This window comes from Syngnathoides biaculeatus, chromosome 14 (assembly GCF_019802595.1).
Source record: "Syngnathoides biaculeatus isolate LvHL_M chromosome 14, ASM1980259v1, whole genome shotgun sequence".
Lineage (NCBI taxonomy): Eukaryota > Metazoa > Chordata > Actinopteri > Syngnathiformes > Syngnathidae > Syngnathoides > Syngnathoides biaculeatus.
The window spans coordinates 5,493,798-5,510,489 of record NC_084653.1 but is presented as its reverse complement, the minus strand read 5'-3'; the positions used below and the strand labels follow the sequence as shown (position 1 = coordinate 5,510,489).

General features: G+C 39.4%; 1 protein-coding gene across 2 annotated transcripts in view; it reads right to left on the bottom strand.

Moving 5' to 3' along the window:
* The window catches only part of kalrna (kalirin RhoGEF kinase a), a 242,497-nt gene that overhangs the window by 118,568 nt on the left and 107,237 nt on the right, over positions 1-16,692 (bottom strand). For both annotated transcript variants that reach the window (XM_061842645.1, XM_061842646.1), the window contains exons 16-24: positions 11,330-11,499; positions 10,387-10,561; positions 8,520-8,781; positions 3,917-4,083; positions 2,487-2,606; positions 2,075-2,143; positions 1,294-1,443; positions 1,072-1,221; positions 262-376 (exon numbers count right to left, since the gene is read on the bottom strand). In XM_061842645.1, coding sequence (XP_061698629.1) covers positions 262-376; positions 1,072-1,221; positions 1,294-1,443; positions 2,075-2,143; positions 2,487-2,606; positions 3,917-4,083; positions 8,520-8,781; positions 10,387-10,561; positions 11,330-11,499 — 1,378 coding nt within the window. The remainder of the gene's footprint in view (positions 1-261; positions 377-1,071; positions 1,222-1,293; positions 1,444-2,074; positions 2,144-2,486; positions 2,607-3,916; positions 4,084-8,519; positions 8,782-10,386; positions 10,562-11,329; positions 11,500-16,692) is intronic.

The following is a 16,692-nucleotide window of genomic DNA, read 5'->3' as shown; positions in this document are numbered from 1 at the left end:
TATTTTAAATATAAGACATCATTTATTATATGTTAATTCTAATGGAAATGTCTGGCTAAAATTAGTATTAGATCACAGGAGGGATTTGCCATATCTTAAAATAATGAATAATAACGCACAAGTGTTATCATAACACATACAGATGGATACTACAACGGTACTCAGCCATATATTCTTCCGAAACTGTGAAAAAGTACAAAAGTAATAAAGTGTCCAATTTTTAGCTTACAGAAACTAAATAAATATGTGTTGTCATTCTACCTTTGACCTGCTGCTCCGGTCCTCTGGCATGACTGGCAGCACCTGGGATGCTCACGTTGTTCCTGTGGATGTACTTGAGGAACACCTCGGCATTCCTCCGGGCCAGTGTGCACGCCTAAGGACCAAAGACATTGTAATTACAAAAGCAAACCTACAGAAATTTCTCTCTCATGTATAATTCGCATTCCCATTCACAATCAGTGACGTCAAAAGTCAGTAGTGAGCATTTTACATAGTTAGAGTAGGTACACCCTGAACTGGTTGCCAGCCAATCGCAGGGCAAATGGAGACATACAACAGTCGCACTCGCAATCTCACCGAGGGGAAAATTTTAGTGTCCAATTAACACATGTTTTGGGGATGTGGGAGGAAACTGGAGTACCTGGCAAAAACCCACGCAGACATTGGTTGAACATGCAAACTCCACACAGGCGGGACCAGAATTTGAACCTGAGTCCTCAGAATTATGAGGCAGACGCTCTAACCAGTCGGCACTGTGCAGCCACATACAGTCCTATATTTCTTTTATTTATTTTTGATCTCACATAGTGATTGAGATGATATATATATGCAGGGTTGGAAACTGTGATGTAAACCCATTTTAGTCCCAAACGTGTCCAGATTGGGCGATCTATATATTTACCTAAATAAACTTATTCAATGTGTTCAGACACTAATATCACACATTTTGTAATTGGTCACAGTCATTTAGGATCTGATTACATTGTGTTGCTCGGGATGATAAAGGTTAAAATATTATCTAGAGGTCATGTTATCTCGTTTACAGTGAAATCTGAGGAGCGGACTTACTTTGAGGAAGGCTTCTTTCTGTTCCAGGTGTTTGCTGATTAGAGGCACGAGGTGGTCACAATCAGTCGCCGTTCCCACTTTTTCATGAGTTCCACACCAGTCCTCGTCCCTTCGGTATTCCTGCTCCAGGCTTTCCAAAACGCTGCAAACCTGGACGTAGTCACAGCACCCAGATTAGCGATGGTATAAGTGAATAGGACACACGCAAGCATGCACGTGTACCTGTTCGGACGTCTTGTAGAAGGCCACCGAGGCGTTGACGAGCTTAAGGCGGTCCTCCATCTTCAGCATAAGTTGCTGCCAGTGGACTGCCACCTCCTCAGCGCAGCTGCGAATGCCCTCTGGGTCATAGTGGCCGGCCTGAAGCATTATCTGGAAGGGAAGCCCAATTGACATGTGCACTGATTTTTCTTTAACACGCTGAGCTCAAATACTGATAAAGTGCACTATTAACAGCCAGGATGTACGTTATGCTAAATTGAAGCCAATCTACAATTATTAGGTCAGGAAACGTATCAGGGACTGAAAAAGTCAATAGGATGTGGCATGTGGTCATATTTTGGAGTGTAATAGCATCACCTATAGATAGACTGGAGAGAAAAATAACAGCACACTACAAAAATCTGGACATACACTTTTGCTTTCATTGGTTCAAGTAGGACTAGCAATGCCAGTCACAGGAAAAGTCAAGTCATAGTTACAGAGTGAGGGAAATGGTCATGTGTCAAAATTTTGAGAGTAAAAGCAGTCTCCATCATGGTGTAGGAAATTAATTGCATACTCTGTACAATGGGGATGGACCTTATGCTTATTAATCTAAAAAGATGCAAAGACAAACATCTGAAAACACATGCTTTTCATTGTACAATAACTGTATGCACCAATGATAGATTTTCAAATGAAAAGCATGAATCACCCCATTTTTTGTTTCATGTTCTCCAAAGACAAGATGAAAATTTCTACTGGTGCTGCTTTGATTTTGAATAGTTGATTACATGCCTACCTCTGCTTTTTGCTGGACTTGCAGAGCACTCTGATGGGTCTTCTGGAGGGAATTAGCATGGAAGAGAGACTAAAGGAAAGGAAAAGAGGGAGCAATGGGAAATCACTACTCAATCAATTAAGTGAAATGGGACATCATTTGATTCAAAGTTTACCTCATATTGTGATGTATATGTATGCTTGTGTATGCTTGTGTGTGTGTGGTGTGTGTGTGTGTATGTGTGTGTGTGTCTATATGTTTTAAGTTCAAAAGAGTGTGTGGGTGTATAACAGATTTCACATCTGCTACTGTTGAAAAGCTGCTGAAATAATTATTGTTCAAGTACAGTTAGATTGGCAACAGTCTTCATTTTCTGCGTGTGGGTGTTGTGGGTTTATTGTGTGTGAGTAAGTGTGTATGCATGCGCACGCACCTCAATCGCCATCTGGAACTGTTCATGCTCCCTCTGCAGCTGTTCTGCCTCAGACAAAGAGCTGGCATTCACCATGCTGGCGTTCAACATGGACTCGCCATTACGGATCCATCCGAGCACCTCCAGAGTAGAAGGGGAGATGATGAGTGATGTCATCAGCAAGACCACTCTGTTCACTATCTAAATGCTAAACGCTCAATGTTTGGCTTAATGGTTCCGCTTGGCAGTGCCACAGTGATCGCTGGCCGACCTGGGTTCAGTTACGTCTAAATCCCGGAAATGTCAAACCACTGGCCAATGGTCAGCTACTCATGAAAGATACTAGCCAAACCCTGCACAATGTGGGACAGTTCAGTCAGTTTTGACCATGTCCCTTGGTGTGGGGCAGGTATGCATGTTTGTCGAACTAAAAAGGACATAGCTGAACACAAATATACATTGGGAAGGTTTTCCATTCATTGAATAAATGCAGCTCCAACTCAAAATGAGTATATTCTTAGTAGTATGATAAAAATTAGTTGGTCAAACGTGGTTGCCTAATCCCTTCATCTATCCATTTTCTGAGAAGCTTATCCTCACAAGGGTTGCGGGAGTGCTGGATCCTATCCTATTCTATCCTTTCCTTGTCAAATCTAACCAAAATAAAATATGGAAAATTTCAATTTCTTTCTTCAATTAACTTTAAAACACCATGCATGTTTTTGGAATGTAGCAGTACCTGTAGAAACTCTACACAAACTCCAGAGCCCAGATCCCACAATTTCTGAACTGTCAAGCAGTCAAATTAAAAATATAACTATATATGTACTATAACCTACTATTGACCTATTAATCTGAACAAAATGTACATTCAAAGAGTAAGTTCTTAATTAGATTTTTTTTTAGAAACAAACAATAACTTAAAAGTGTTGCATTAAAGAATGGCCTGAATATTTTTTTACATTATTAATATTATTATTATTATTATTTGAGTGCTGGAGGAAGCTGAAGTACCCAGCAATAAAGCCAAACATTTTGCTGGGAGAATATGTAAACCCCACACTGGGAAGCAGCAGGCAAGACTCCAAGAAGGATTGTTGGCTTTAGCTGATGTTTAAGATCCACGAAGTAATTCTTGCTATTTTAGGAATATTATTACAGAATTCCATAATTTTTTCATGTGGTTCCTCACAGTTCTGTGTCAGATAAAATTACTTCATCAGAAATTCAGACTAGAACTCACACATTTGAGACAGGTAAAGACAGCGGCGTGTTTTTCCCATAAAACCACATCAATAAATCAGTTGCCTCCATCTGTAACGGCAACAGTAGCAATGTATTTCCTAGAGGACCTTGTCACACATAAAGAGCTGCAGCCGCTTTTTGTAAGACAAAGATCGTATTTCGTCAAGTCCCATTCAATTGTACTTCCACACAAAAGATGTGTGTACCTGTTTGACCTCAGCCTGCAAGTGACGCAGTTGCAGGCTTTGCTCAAGTCTAGCATGTGTGTGCTGGGCGCTGAGCTCCACTTCCTGCTGCTTCTCGTGCAGGAACTCCAGCAGTTCCTGGACCTGAGAGGCCAAGTCCATGTCCTTCTCCCCCGTCAGCTCGATGCCTGGCAGACACAATTGTCAAAATCACTCATAGTGGTATATTATGTGATAGTTTAACTGCGTTTGTTATTGTCTCTGCATAGGAGTTGGCAGATCATTATGACAGCTGCATTAACGCTCTCTTTTAGTTATACTTTCCATCTTTTATTTTTCATTTAGAATATGTTTTTGCATCATGCTAATCGTTTGCACAATTGCAGCATTTTAGCTGTGATGTTATTTTTGCGCAGACTATGAGTGCTATTGAACTTTTTTTCCATCATTTGTGAATGATGTTACAACTGTGAGGACTTTTGCCCGCAACATTGAGCCGCCTAACATCCCCTCTGGATGGAAAGCATCCCTCATGAGATTTGAAAAGGATATTAAACAAGTAGGAGTGAGGCAACTAAAGGGGACTGGAGAGTTGAGTCATTCCTTCCAATGATCATTATGGGGAATGTGAGGTTTCTCACCAATGGAAGAATGGCTGTTAGAATATTGCAGTTGTTTCTTTACATTCAACCCTTGCTAGTGCTGCAGAAACACACATGACATCATATGCTCTTTGATAGCAAGAGGAAAGTTTCAGTATCCCAAGCCCTCATACTGTTCAGTAGAGACCTCAATCATGTTTCTCTCTCTCATCTAGTAACTGCTCCATGCTACATGTTTGACTGCGAAACAAGAGGGAATAGAACGCTGTACCTCTTGTAACCCAAATTCCAATGTGAAGTGAGATCTTCTGTATGTTTTATTTACGAAAGAATATTTATATATTTATTCATTCCTCTGTTCATTTGTTCATAAATCTTCCATTACTAGTGTCGCGGGCCTGCTGGAGAATATCTCAGATATCTTTGGGCAAGAGGAGGGTACACCCTCAATTTGTCACCGGCCAATCACAAGGCACATATAAACAAACAACCATTTGCACTCACATTTACACCTATGGACAATTTAGAGAGTTCAAGCCGAAAGGAAAAGAAGAAGACTGATATACTACAGCAAGAAAGTGTGAGAGAAAGAACAAAGAAAATGTAAACTGAAAAAGACAGCAACTTGAAGAATAAGGCTGAGAAAAGGTGGCAGGCACTTAAATAATTATGCTGAGAATAGGTGGAATAAACTTAAACTAAAGCTGCAGAAAAGAAAATCGGCTATAGTAATTACACATGAATTCCAGGAGCTGCTTTAAGCAATGAGAACACATACATACAATATGTGACCATAGAGAAGGGACAAAGGATGTATTGTAGACTTAATAACCGACTGAAAAGGAAGACTGGCAAATTTAAAGAAGCTTGGTTGGAACAATTATGAAGGGAACTGGAGGAGATGAAATAAGTTGAAAGAATTGAGAAACGACAAGTAAACTCATATTTTTGTAACAAGTGATTCAAAACAAGCATGGCCAGAAACTTACAAACGAGGATGTATTAAAAGGGAACTGGGTAGAATATAATGAAGTGTCTGATAAAAAATGAAAAACCATATGAAAGAGAACTTTGAAAGCCATTATCAGAGATGGGGGACTTGAGTGCAATTTGATTTAGCATTAAATTGGCATTTATGAGACTCTTTTTGACTTGGACTTGAACTACATAACTTTACAAGTCATACTGTCAATAGAGCTCGTGCACGTCATGTCACCATATTCACCACGCCATATTGCTGGTCAAACAGAGCTGCTTGACATTGTGGGAGACATTGAACCGGAGGAGAATATTTACAATACCCGAGACGTGTAGTGCTGTTGGTTGTCATAACAGACGAGACAGTTCTTCAAAGAGATCATTCTATGGAATACCAGCTGAAAAGACCGGAAAATATCGATGGATTTTGGCAATTAAACATGATGGATGGTGCCCAACCAAAATACACACATAGCTGTGTAGCAAGTGCTTCTTTTCAGGTCAGTATTATTCTTCTCAATCTCAAATTACCAAGAAGTATTTCTAATGCCAAGTTGGCTCATTTGAGAATAACGCGTATTAAAAAAAAAAGTCTTTCGCTGAAGTTTGCGGAGGTTAAGTGTGGCTGCAAACGCTTCCATGTACATTCCGTGGCGATGACCCTGTCCTCTTTTTTTTTCCCATTCATAGTTAATGGATGTGAGTTTTTGTAAAACAAGGGGTCATTTATTTAAATATTGGTATTTGTATTGAACACCAGCTGAAAACATCGATGGATTCCGGTAAAGGTTAACGTGTGGCCGAACACTTCAGGCTTCACGAGCCGTCAACCCGTCACTATGTTGGATTTATCCCTGATTGAGAACAGATCCAGTAACGAAGTATTTGTATGTGTCCAGACTTTTATAATGCTTTCAAACTTTTCTGTGCAAATCTCAACGACTTACTCACCAGATACATGTGTATACCCAGTTGTCCAAGACAAGCAGAAGCGAATTGACAGTCCAATTTCTTATTGGCGAAAACATTTACTTCGGCATCAAATATGGGTCCCCTATGCTGAGTTTATCTAATTTTTCCACGTACCTTCATTTATTTTTACCTTCTAAATGTCCAACGGTATCAGACAAGACTCTGGGCGTCATGCTATAAGACATATTTTCGTGTCGTCTCCAACCAACATAGCATCGAAGAATGTGTTTTGTTAGGATGGCAATATGGTGACGTAACCAAAAGTAAAAAAAAAAATGGGATTTTATGACGTAGGTGCATGAGCTCTATATATTGTGTCCTCTGTTTTTGAAATAATTATTATTTGTGGCGTGGATGTCACCAATCTGGTAACCTGTCCCTGCCACAGATGAGGCCTGAGGCTGCCTCACTAAGCAAGGATCACAGAGGAAACTCAAAAAATTATTACATTTAGGTTCATGGATTATCTTCTGGATGAAAACGGTAAATAATATGAAAATAAATGTGATTTACTGCCATCTCTGGCCATTATACCAGTATGAATTAGGTCCAGACTTCCGGGGACAAAAAATAATCCAAATAATTTCAGGAGCAAAAACAAAATAAAAATAACTTACAGCTCAAAGAGTGGATGGTATACTCAAATAAATGGTTAAAGCATTGGAAGGAGAGTCTCACACTGAACTGATCCTCCTTTGCAAGGAAATAAATGAGCCCAGTGAAAGTCAAGAAAACTTTGTTCAGACAATAATGATAGCAATACAAAAAAGGCTAAATATGATTAGATTGGTATAGCATTGCACATTAATTCTTATATTCCATGGCTCCAAAATCATCTTGAACATTTTGATCAAACATTGTCAATGTTGGGATAGCTGTACAAAGGATGCCTTTTGTCACCAATTCTGTTCATAACTTTTAATGTCACAATTCCTTGGCACAGCCAAGGCATAAAGGGGGTCCAGTTTGGTGGCCTCGGTATAGCATCTCTCCTTCTTGCAAATGATGTGGTTCTGTTGGCTTTATCAATCCGTGATCTCCAACTCTTACTGGAGCAATTTGCAGCAGTGTGAAACAGCTGGGCTGAGAATCAGAACCTCCAAATCTGAAACCATGGTCCTCAGTCGGAATAGGGTCGCGTGCCCTCTCCAGGTTGGGGACAAGATCGTACCCTAAGTGGAGGACTTTAGGAGTTTAGGCAGTCTAGTTAATCTTGAAATGTTCAAAATGTATGCTTGGTAGATCTCGGAAAGGCCTTTTTATTGAGTTAATTCGTCAGTCATTGTACACACTACAACATTTAGGAGTGGATTAGAAAGACAGAAAACAACTTGCACTGCCAAATATTGTCCACTGGATCCATTACGACAGCCAGGTACCAAAGGAAGGAGATGGAAAAGAAGTGGACTACTTTAAGTACCTAGGAAACATATGATCAGCAGGTGGAACAATCCCAAAAGAGGTTAGCGCTACAACACCACTGGCCAAATCTGCTTTTGAAAGAAAAAGAAGGATATTGACGCCAGTAGAACTATTGAAAGAACTAAGAATTCGATCCATAAAAAGACTTAACCTGGAATAAGACCTTGTATGGAGAAGAGACATGGACGCTATGGATGAAAGATTTGATTGATACAGTGGCGATGTACTGTAGGTTGAGTGATTAGTGACATGGGAGATGAGGAGGACAAATTAAAGCAAACTACAGGAGTGGTATAATAACTGCTGAAACCTTGAATACATATTATATACATAATATAAAGTAGATCATATTTTGGTTCAATATTAAGGACAGGGCATTTACCTATATATATAGGAAAGCTACAAGGGAAATGGGGAATAGGTAGAAGATGTGCTACAGTAGTGGAAACTTTGGGGGCAGTACTGACAAGAGAACTGACACGGAAGGCCAAACATACAAAAGGATGGTGGGTGGCACACCTGTAACAGGTCCTACTATAGTGTTCATTTAACAGTCTAAAATGAATCATTGATTTATAATGCTCCTAATCAATGATCAAAGTAATTTGTTGCCTTCAAAAAGACCAATGCCAAATGGGTGAGGACTCTACCTGAGGCCTGCACCTCCATGATGTACTGGTGCAAGTCCTGGCCCTGCTGCATCACTTCATAGGTCATGTTGTTCATGGCCGCTTTTCTCTCCGCATGCCTCTTCAGCCTTTGTTCAGCCAGGCCAATGTCCTCCATGCTGCCAGAGAAGGAGCTGCTGCTCCCTCCGCTTCCGCCACTGCTGGTGCTGCTGCTGCTTGAGCGACCGACCTCGTTCAGCTGATGAGACAGGTCCTCGTTCCAAGCGTCTAACTCAGCCGTCACCTGAGCAAATGGATCATTTTAATATTCCATACTTGTTTGCACAATTGAAGCACAATGACAGCAACCAGTAGTCAAATACTTATTTAGACTTATTTATTGATTAAAAATACAGTCCAATGAACACAAAAATAATAACAGGAGAGAACAGGCAGTGAGAATAGTAAAAAAGTATTGTACACTGTTGTGGTAAAAGCAGTTCCAGTGACTGTCTCTTTCTTTTTAAATCATCAATCAATCTTAAGCTGTCTTCCTTTTCTGCACACTGTTTTAAAATGTGTAAAGCGAGTTACCTTGTGAATGAAATGCAGTATATAAATGAATTTGTCTTGCCTTTCCTTGTTAAGCAAATAGTCATACATTCATTTTTACAAAAATGTCATGAAAAGAAATGCTGAAATAATAAGAACATAAAAAATAATATTTTCAGTTGTTAACTAAAAAGGCATTTAATAGTAAAATATTTTGCGGAAAAGTTAATAGTCACTTCAACTATCTGACAGTGTTTAACTTCTTTTTACAATGAAATAACAATTAAAGGGGTTCAATTTTTTTTCTGTGAGGCACGTCTCTGTGGTTAGGCACTCACAAATGTATTCTAATTTGTGGGGAGGGCTACCGATCTCTATTTTTCAACCATTATTCATGTTTAGTAACAAAAAATGATAATTTCTGATAATGACAATTTGAAATTTTGATATTGAGCTTGGCAACTGATTTTGTATCGCTTAATACAAGGGTACTCAATGCTTCGATTACTCGTCCATCCTGAGTCGATCGCTGAGGTGGTATTGGTCGATCACGTGACGGCAAGAAAAAAAAAAGATGTCAGCCCATCATCCATCTCGTTGCTTGATTCAGGTGTGACTAATTCATCAATCGCACCCACATAAAGGCGAGTACTAGCTATCTGGCCTCCTATTTACCGTCTGTCTCTTGGTCTTTCCATGCAGTCGAGGTGATGCGCACCTGCCCCAAACCCCTGTCTGTAGATCACGAGAGGCTGGCAGCTTGAAAAGTATGTCTTGGGGTAAAAATGTCTGAGCACCCTTGGCTTAATATATTGACTTTTTGTTATGTTGATGCCCTTACTCTTTACTTCCTGGTTATACCATTACACCAGCCCATTTAGGCAACAAATTAGTCTGCTCTAAACTGTTGATAGTCATTGATTTAATGTTCATTTAATATTAGTTGAAATAAGTCTGTACATTGGGTATTTTAATTAAAACAAATGACAATTAATTTTCATTATCTTATTTCATCCAGTTGTGTTATGTAATTGATATCATTTTTTTGTACTATTCTACCAAAATTAACTAGACTTTGCATGATCAGGATTTTTGGCACCGTTCAGCGAGTTTCAAATAATGATAACCAATCCGATCAAGACACCAACTAACACATGGCTTTGGGATATGAGAGAAAACCGGACTACCCAGAAAAAACCCACACAGGCATGGGGAGAACACACAAACTCCACCTAGCCACAGCTGGGATTTGAACGCCAGTCCACAGAACTGTGACGCGGACGCGGTACCCAGTCGGGCACCTTTCTCACAACCTAAAGTTTGCGCATTAATTTAAGACAAAAAATTTGATGATTACCTCTATGGTGTATTGCTCGAAGACGCGTAGCTGGAGGAAGATGTCGAGTTTGATTTTTCGCTCATGGAACAGTTCTTCCATCTGGCCCTGAGCCTCATCCAACTGCTGCAGCACCCCCTGTATGTGAGCGATGGAACTGCAATGTGGCGTCTTGTTAGTGGACATGGCTGCATCTCTGGAGGACAGCAAGACGGATGGAGACATCAAACAAAAATATAGCATTCTGGAAGGCTAATACAATGAACCCCTGGTATATTCTGATTCATCATTCGCACCCACGCTACATCGCAGATTTCAAAGCAATCATTTTGGTTAGGAGATTTTATAGTCTACAGGAAGGTCCTACTTTAGAATTGCAGGGTTGTGCCACAACAAACCAGGCAGCATTGACCTCTTTGGAGGAGATGTAGCATAATTGTAACTGTAAGCTCCAGTAACTGTCCTTCTATAGTATTGTAAAATCTATGCTACTATTGAGCATCTAGGGCGTTTTTCATTATCTATTAGACTTAATCTTTCTTTTGACTTAAATGGATTGATTAAATATTTCGGCATTTCAATCCACAATGTTTCTTTCTTTTTTTTTTTTTTTTTTGTTCAGTTGTACAGTGAACTTCAACTAAGTGACAAATTAACAGGTTGAACCAAGCATGATTTGTCTCTTATTTGGAGAACTGTATGAGCGAATCTCATTTTAATTTCCTTAATTACTGTACCTCATACAATATTCTATTTACTGACAGTAAGCAATTGAGACCAGACACTAATGAATACTCTAAAAAGTATGCTTTAATCACTTTAAATGTGTTTGAAGCATGTGAGAGTCGTTGTTTTTTATACAGTATTTATACAGTTTCTCTATATGGTGGATTTTCAACTCTTGCAGGTGGGCCCGTGATGTACAAGATATATGTATGCTAATATATCGGTTATATTATATTACCTGAGCTGCTGCATAAGCTCCTCACCCTCCTTGATGACATTGAGCGTGGCGTCCAATGTGGCTGTCTGCTGCTGCTGGAACTGCTGGATTAGTGTCTGCACAGAATCTACAGAGTCGCAGCTCACATCATCCAACAGCTGTTTCTGGAGCTCCTCCATCCACGACCACAGCTGGACCAGAATATAAGGCAGTGAGGAACATGTTAACCTGAATATCTCAGCAGCAAGAACACAGAGCAAGAGAATTTGTTTTTTTCTGGCTGTAAATGCCATCATGAAGTATGTGACAATCATCCACCTGATGTCTCTTCTATTGTGTTGTAACATATAGGTTTCTGATAAATTCGGGGTATGAGCTTCCCATTGTCAGTGAAAGTAGATTATTACACAGCATTCCCTCCTTGTGTGATTTTCATTTTTAATTATAATCCTGCAATGAAAAATAATGATGTAATCAATGACTAGTCCACGTTGGCACAAATTTCATCATATTAGTGTTTACTTAAAAAGGTAAACAATGCTAGCATCTGGCTACCAGACCCTATGGCTAGGAATAGATGAAAATAAAAATATAAGACACCGCGCAGTACGAATGCAACTTCAAAAAGTATTTACATACTTTAAACAGCAAAGATTCAGATGAAGCTAAAATAATTAAAAAGCATTTTTTTTTATATGTAGCACAATAATTCACATTGCACTGGTCTCCATCCTTCACTTCCTAAATTCCCAAAAAGAATCCAAACAATTGGACTCCCTAAAAAGAAAGATTTAAGACATTGATGGTTGATTTAAATGTGATCAAATCGCTACCATTCCATCAGGTTAAATACCTGCACGAATCAGAAAAATGATAAAAATGATACATATGAAGCCACTCATGGAAAACTACTACCATGACAGAATTTTATATGTTGATTAAAAAAAAAACAGCATTTGCAGATAAAACAGCAAAAGAAGTAGCAGCCAAAACCTTTATGGGATTAGCTGACCATGTAACAAATAAAGACATACTTACGGATGACATGTTAATCAAAACGCAATAACAAAGCTTACCAGCAGAACTAAAAATGTGGAAAAATAAAGGTGCTACATTACAAAATGGGATTTATGTCAGCAAAATTACAAAACCCAATCTACCAAAAAAATCTTTTTAAGTGGGCGGCAATATTGAGCTATGTGAAGTCTCATGTCTCAACAGGGGGAATGCTAGCCCTGGTACAAAGGCATTACGTGACCTATGGATTTAACTTGTAATAAAAAAAAATGTTTGTTGGGCTTGTTTGACCTGTGTTTGACATAATCCACAAGGGAATGTGCATCCAAAACGCAGTCAGGTTCCTCAGGCTACATATCCATTTAAGAAAATACACATGGAGTTCATTGAACTAAACAAAAGTGAGGGAAAACAATACTGTTAAATCATTATCAATGCGCTTTCAAAATGGGTAGAAATATTCCCTGTTAAACAACCTGATGCACTAACAGTAGCTAAAGCATTATGCAAACACATCATACCAATGGAACACACTTTGTAAACACAGTGGTCAACAAAATAGGATTCATGTTCCATATTAACTTGAAAGACCACTGTTCTTACCATCCACAAAGTGAGAAAATGAATAGTACAAATAAGAACAGACTGACGTAATGCATGGAAGAAACACAGACCATGGACACCTTGGCTAGATTTAATCAAACTATACATACATTAGAAGCACGACGGGTTTCATTCCATTGAAAACACTGTTTGGAAGACCATAAAAAATTCCCGATAATTTCCACACATAATTTTGAGAGATAGACGAATGATGAAGCCAAAAAAAAAAAAAAAACAAAAAAACTCAGTCAAGTGGGAGGGTACCTTTCAGGAGTTATTGACAACCCCAACAGCTTTAAAAATAGCAAAAAGGAATACTTGAGACGACTGTTCTCATTCCTACTGCCAAAGTCTCTGTAGTCCGGTTACACAGAGGGTTGCGGTATTTAGAACACTTTCGTCTCAACCCGGTGAAGAAAACAACCCAACCGAGGTATTTAGGGGAGTGAGACTGCTGTCATAATGATGACTAAACATTTAAATTTTCATGTTGGGTGTTGGATGAAAACGCCATCCGTTATTTACATTTTTTTTGTTCGAGTAGCACCTGGGGGAACCATCCACTACATACCAAAAACTGAATTTGAGTTCATTAAAATCACATGGTAGATCCGTAAATGTAAAACCACCTTCTTGTGACAATAATCAGGTCATGAGAGTTTCAAGTGTTGCTATATGTGTACCTGCGAATGGAACTAGGGCTAATGTGTCTTCCAAATATCCTCAATTCCCTGTGCAGATTTGCAGATCACAAACTATGAAAACCTGCCTTTGAAACAGTTTTGAGGTTAAAGGGGGTGATTGCTTATTTAAACTAAAATACATGTAGAAAAATAGTTTGAAATCGCAACAGGCATGTCCGGACAAAAAAAATTAATTGGCTCTTTATCGTAAAACAAGAATGAAAAATTTGTTCAAAAGATTGTGTTGTTTCCCCGGGTCCACAGGTTATACCAGTGCTATTACATGATAATAAATGCAAAACAAAAAACAAAAAATGTGGGGAGGGGGGGATTCTGTGTATCCATTCACTTCTTTCGAAAAACAAAAAACATTGTTTTCTACTGATGTGTCACCAGGAAATTTTACATGCATCTAATTGATAGGAACTGGAAACAAATTGGGAAATTTATCAGCATTGGTGTATAAAACCTTTTTTTTTTTAATTGATAATTCATTTAAGCCATTGTCACATAGAGACATCTGATGGTGAAGTGTTGGTAACAGTCTTTTTGATTAATTGAGGGGAAAAATGCAACAGGTTACTGTGTAATAACTTTATTATTGCCAACTGTTTATGAATTAACATCTACTGTACATCCAGTTTTACCCGAACACTGGCATAGACTGAGGAGAAAGAAAAACGTGGATACATCTTACACAATGTTAAATGATCATCTCAACTGACTCACCCAAAGGGAAAGGTGAGCGAAACCCAGCATAAGGTGGGTGCAGATTTATAGAATCTGAACATACCCGAAGGCTGCTGAAGTGATTAAAAGAAACCTAACTCATTTAGGGGTGATTTGGTCGACATGACTCTAAAATGGCTAAATAATATGATAGCATGTCGGGCTGCAACGTTGACAGTCATAGTGATATTTTTGTTCATATGATACCTTTGAGCACCCGTACAGCTGACAAAAACACATAACAACAGAACCAATAATAATACTCAATCAACTATGAATACCACACATAAGAGAAAGAGGCACAACCTCATTTGAAATAACATTGATAACTATGAGCCAGTCACCTAGGCATGTGGGCAGAACTCCATGCGTGCCTCCCAAAGAATCATTTAAGCACTATTTTAATTCCTTGGTCTAGTCTAACCAGGAAGGTGTGCACTGGTATCACTGCTCTTACCTGTGACTGTGTTTCCATCCACAGCAGAGGATATAGAATTGATCGCATACCATCTTTGGACCTCCCCTCAGTTTCTCCCGAAGGCGGAGGTCCTCTTGGAAAGATGGAGATCCAACATACATTGATGCAGTTGGCATCCCACGAGGCGTACCAGATCAGGGTTCATACTCAGTCTAACCAAAAAAATTTAAGGGCTTTTTAGGGGCATTCTTAGGGGGTGACACGAAAAATTTAGGGCTGACACGGGAAAAATTTAGGGCTGACACGAAAAATTTAGGGCCATCGTGGGAAATCAAGAGTAAGGAAAAAAGACTCACCCAACTGTGCCATCAACCGTTCTTGGTTCATCAAATGTTCCACTACCTCAATACCTGTGACAGTGATCACCTGTCGCCCCTTGTGGTAGTTCTCATTGATATGACGATTGTCAACATCTTCACATAACAGTATACAGAAAAACAGATTCTAACTACAATTGCAACTATATACACAAATGTCTTCTACTGATGTCTGTTTCAGCACCTCTACTCTCGCTCCTTGAGCCTACCCAGTGCCTCCTCTATTTGTTGCTCCAGAGGTCCTAAAGTGGCTCTGTTGTCCTTTGCTCTGCCTATGAGTGCATTGGCCTCGGTGATAAACTTCAGATTCCTCTTTTCTTCTGCCTCCTCACACAGCCTGTCAGCCTTCTCCGTAAGTGTTGATATGTCAGTCTCTATTCTGGCTTTTTTGGCTTTGAGGCACTGGAGATGAAAAGTGGGCAGCGATGCCAAATGTAGTCAGGTACGAAGTCTTCCTTTCCCCACAGCGGTAGTTTTTAGCAATGTCACTGTCTGGGAACATGACTCCAAACACTTTTGAATTATTTTCCCAAGATTTGTAACTGTAATGGCTGCAGATCACTTTTAAAGTCCACACGATCTCTGCCTTTAACGAGTCTGTCTTCGTGTATTGAACTACATTCATAAAGCCTGACTTCTGGCTGGACAACTGTAGGTGCTCATTAGGGATCGCAAACGCTTACAAATAACCGGTTATAACCATTTTTTTTTTTTTTTAAATCGTAATCGGACTTTCGAAATCGGTTAAAATTTCCAATCATTTCTTCCGGTTCCGGTACTCCACATTGTGCTATTTTTTCAACATCATTTCCACTTTTTTCAAGTTTCGCTGTTAGAGTAAAGTTGGACTCAAAAGAACATTCAGTTAAATCAAAGAAACATCAAACATGGCATCGAGAAAACGCTCCAAAGTATGGGAGTAAACTTGTTTTATTGGCAGACATCAAAACACTACTCACATAACGGGGGGAACTCTGTGAGCTCGTCACTCCGGAAGAGCAACAACAAAAAGAGTCCGTGCACCCCAACTCGAGGTCCCGCGGGTGAATTATGTAAACACCACTATGGTACCGTTTTTTTTTTTTGCTACAGCTGTTCGGTTAAAACCGGTTATGAAAGTAAGCGTTTTTTTGTGATCCCTAGTACGCAAGCACTGCTAGTACCACTGCCTGAAGTTGATGCTTCACTATCTTAATATTTTAGAAACAGATTCATACCAACGGAAGATGAGAGAGTCTTCGCCAAATCACCGTGTCTCCTGTTTTTCCAGTGTGACTCCAGTGTTTTGACACCCATCTTTTCAAGCTGGTAACTCTGCTTGCACAGATGGCAGTAAAACATGTGCCAATCTTTTGGATCTTGACGAACCCAGCTCCCAAACTCCTTACTTTCAACCCAAGCTTCTTGAAAAATGCACTTCCCTGTGAAACAAGTTGGATCGATGAAAGAACTACGCTACGTCGTAATGAAAACGAAGTGAAATGCCTACTCACGGAAACAAACAATGGAATATCGACAAGATGGCGACTAGTTGTCAACACGGTGACTTCAGTTGAC